The sequence below is a fragment of the Buceros rhinoceros genome, unplaced genomic scaffold (genome assembly GCF_000710305.1).
Source record: "Buceros rhinoceros silvestris isolate BGI_N320 unplaced genomic scaffold, ASM71030v1 scaffold6008, whole genome shotgun sequence".
In the NCBI taxonomy this organism is placed as follows: domain Eukaryota; kingdom Metazoa; phylum Chordata; class Aves; order Bucerotiformes; family Bucerotidae; genus Buceros; species Buceros rhinoceros.
In genome coordinates, this window is record NW_010428480.1 from 26,030 (window position 1) to 30,164 (window position 4,135).

The following is a 4,135-nucleotide window of genomic DNA, read 5'->3' on the forward strand; positions in this document are numbered from 1 at the left end:
CTTTCCTCAGAGTCTTAAAGCATAATATTCTATGAGCACGTTTGTAGAACAATATATGTGTATGTCCTGTACCATCCCATAAACATGGATGGACATCACTGGCTCTTCTTCTGACTGACTTAATGTATTAATTTTTTAATATTAAGGTTGTAATAATAATTGTAAATGTTGCATAGTGCAGAGGCTATTAATTGAAGATCTTGCAATGCCAGGATCAGAAAATGAGGCAAGTGGTAATAAAGATTAAATGAAAGTATGCTGATGTCACTATGACATTCAAAAGACGCTCAAAAGAAGAGATTTTGGTGTGGGAAGAGGTTTTAAAGTTCTAATGATGTTCTGTATCCTGTCAAAGACAGGAGGTGTGACTAGAATACTGCAGACAGGATAAAGTGGGAATTGACCTATACCACCTTCTAACTTTGACCTGTCTTCTTTTAAGCAAGATAAGTAGGATGTTTCTCTCTCATAAAATTGTAAACTCTAGTCTTAGATGTGCTTTTTGCATGAACAGCCTCATGCATAGGAGCAGTTTTACAAAAGTATGTCAGCTCTCTTGCATAAGATTACACACACAAATGAGCATTTACGGGAATTAGGCCATAAGTTCCTGCACCGTCAGTGTAATTCATTCAGTTCTAGCATTAAATATGCGTAATACAGGAGACTTTGTGCAAAGGCAGAACTGTAATAATTTATTGAACTTATGTTGAATCAACATATTAATGTGCACGTGTGCACAGAGTTGCTAGTTTAAGTGTGAAAGCCAACATGCTTAAAGCAAAGCTTTCATATTGTCACCCTGAACACAGAAAAAATACTTGATACGTTTCACTCAGGCAGTGAATATGCGTGGCATATACTCAGTGTTGTCAGACATCGCATATAACATGGAGAAGTATTACTCAAGATTGAAGGCATATGAGAAAATCTTAATGTGTGTTTGTTTAAGTAGCACTTTGGAAAATAGAAGCATTATTAGTGCAAAATTTATGGCGAAAGTGGTGGGGTATTTCTCATTAGCAAAATTTCCTCAGTTTAAAGTGGCAAAGAAGTCTGTATTTCCTTTATTAACAAATGAAAACTAAGCTATATTTGACTGTTAGCTGCTTGGTGTAGAGACTGTTTGCTTCCATGTGTGCAGGGTGCCTTGCACGATGGGGTCTGAGTCCTTAGTCATTACCATAATAAAGAGAGTTATTTATATTAAAAATAATAAATTGGACTTTCTGATCTCTGCCTTCTCAACAGGATACAGGCTTCAAATTGTTCTTTATTTGTTCTTTTCCTTCCCTAGGCATACTGAAACAGTATTTACTTAATACTTCTTTGTTCCATATGTCTGCACTCTTATAATATGTATTACTGCCTTTGAGTTTATTCATATTTTTTAATAAAAAATATTTCCTTTTTTTTTTTACTCCTCCATTGAATGTAAATCATCTCTTAAGCTTCTTAACTTAAAATAAGTGTGTTTGCAGGAGACATTATAGAGGAAAGAAGAAAAGTGCATTTAAGCAATAAAGTTGGGTGATACTGTTTGGGTGAGCATTCTGGGAAAAATACAAAAACTTACTAGTTTTGTTTTGACATATTATTTAAAATACTGTTTATAAAGATTATAGTACAAGTTAGAAATTGTATATTTGTCTTTATTTTTAAATAAGTATTTCATATGCTTTTTTTCCCCAACATGATATCCGTGTCACTGTTCAGTAAATTTGTGTAAAAGTAATTTTTGCTTGCTTTCTTAAAGGAACTTTATAGTGGTAGCAAAGACTGCAATATCCTTGCGTGGATACCAGCTCTTCGAGAGCCACTTCCTGATGACATTTCTGAAAAGGTAAAGAATTTGTTGCGTTTGAACTATACTTTTTCTGAGTGTTATACTTGGGGAGGTGCTGTGGAAACCAAATACGAAGTGTGTGTTCCACTGTCAAAATTTGTAACAATCCCCAGTTAAGAAAAGAATCACCTACTGTTTCTGTGCAATCTTTTGATTATTGTGGGGTTGTGGGAGAACACTTTCTTTCATAGTCTAGCAGAATCTTCTGCAGACGTCTAGCTTCTCACCTAATTAAAAGTAGTACTTGTCATTTGGCTCTCAGTCTTTCTATTTCTACATTAGCTTCCTTAATTTTTAAACTGTTTTCTGCAGTTTAAGCTACTTTGGAATTGGAAGGCTAATAAAGATTGCATTTTAGATTGTTCAAGAATATACTGTGTATTAAACAGTAACATTATGGATGCTACACTTCACACCCAAATATTTTTGACACAGAAATAAAGAAGATTCTACATGAATTTATTGTAGTGTCAGGCTGTTACAGGGAAAATCATATGTAACTCTGTTTCTCAAGGAAATACTTTCTCTCAGTATAAGACCTGCGCAATAAAAATGTCAGTGTACAGTTTGAGGGAAAAAAATTTTAGATTTAAGGAACTGAGGCTATTCACAGAATCAGTGCCTGGCAAACAATACGAAAGTTAAAAAGTCAGGGTATATTAATTTTTTGGCTCATAGCATACAAAAATTCCACTTTTAAATATTTCTGAAATACTCCATTTTGGATGGGGAAATAAGAAGCATAAAATTTTTGAAACATTTGCTTTGCTTTGTAAGTCAACTTATTTCAGAAAAATATCCTACATTTAAGCAAAGAAAAAAAAAGTAGTTTCAAAAATTAGATTCCCTAATTGCAAATGTGTTCAGTTGACTGGAAATGAGAATTATGTAACTGAGAATTATGATATGTGCAAATTGTGTTTTCTTCATCTGAAAAACAAAAACAAACCCACAGCAACAAGATTATTTAGCCAGCTCTGATTAGAACTGCCCCTTTAAATTTGACATGGTGGGTATATGTAAGATGTACCATTGTTTTGAAATCTGCTAAGCTACAGCTGCTGTTTGCAAATGTTGTAGATGAGTACTGCTTCTGAACCAAGCAGTTCTGCTGTCCACAGGCTACAAATTCCTGCTCAGAATCCTGATTCCTGACCTGAATATGAACCCAGGATAGAAGTTATCGTTAAAAAATAATTGTCCCAAGTCACTGCACTTCAGTATGCTGCACAGCTGCACAAACCCTTTAGTTTGACCCTAGGGCCCTGAGGTGAGAAATAGTTATTGGATGTTGTTAGAGGCCAGGGCCTCATCTTGAGTCCATAGTGCTCAGTTATGCTTGCCCAAAGAAATTATGACTTAAAACCAATGACTCAAAACAAATGCAGTAACATCTATATGTTGTATTTTAGACCAGACATTTGTAAAACTTCCAGTTTGTGCTCCAGATATTTTTTTTTTTTGTTGGAATTAAATAGAGTACTATTTCTTTTCATAATTTAATTTGTCTCTTATCAGTGAAATGGCCAAAGAAGTGGTTAAAAAAAATCCAGTAACCATGAGAGACACAATAGTTTGTCTAGCTATAGTAATTTAAGAAATGCCTCTAGCATTGCTCTTATTTTATTATTTCTAATTAAGCAAACCACTGAGATAATTTTTATTTTCTTTAGTCTCTGCCTCAACAGCATTTAAATCCAGCATACGAAGACGCATGGAGCAGCAGTGATAATGAAGGGTGAATTTCAATTATGTACTGATACGAAATTGACATTCAGGTGCTGGGTTCACAGACTTTATCTACAGAATTGGATATTGACAGATTTATTAGTACTGGATTATTGGTGCAGTACTTTTAGAGTTAGGTCTTTCAGAAATGAGTTTCCACTGTTCTGTGTTCGCTCTTCACTGCTACAGTTAAATCTAAAGGATTGCTTTTTCATACTTACTGACTTTTGTACTTACCCTTATGCATTGGTGTACTTTATTCAATGTTGAACAGCTGATAAAGGAAAAATAAAAGCTCTTGGGACCAGTTAATATTACATTGTTTCTGGTATCACTAATACATAAGCAGATAATCCCTTAGTTTCCAAGAGACACGATACAGAGGATTTTAGGAAGACTAGCTCAGGGATACTTCCACATTGTTATTAATGCCTAGATGGAGCAGACTATGTCCATTTTCAGGTGTTTTGTGTGCTTGTGTTGGGAGCCAACAGGATTTTGTGTTCATTCTTAGTTACCTAAGTTTTAAGTTAAAAATACTGAATGTACTCCTTCAAAAAC

The 4,135-nt window shown here is 34.4% G+C and overlaps 1 protein-coding gene across 2 annotated transcripts in view; it reads left to right on the forward strand.

Moving 5' to 3' along the window:
- ERCC8 (excision repair cross-complementation group 8) overlaps window positions 1–3,891 on the forward strand; it is a 28,071-nt gene extending 24,180 nt beyond the window's left edge. For both annotated transcript variants that reach the window (XM_010142278.1, XM_010142279.1), the window contains 2 exons: window positions 1,757–1,843; window positions 3,520–3,891. In XM_010142278.1, coding sequence (XP_010140580.1) covers window positions 1,757–1,843; window positions 3,520–3,588 — 156 coding nt within the window. In that variant the 3' untranslated portion in view covers window positions 3,589–3,891. The remainder of the gene's footprint in view (window positions 1–1,756; window positions 1,844–3,519) is intronic.
- Window positions 3,892–4,135: the final 244 nt, after the last annotated feature.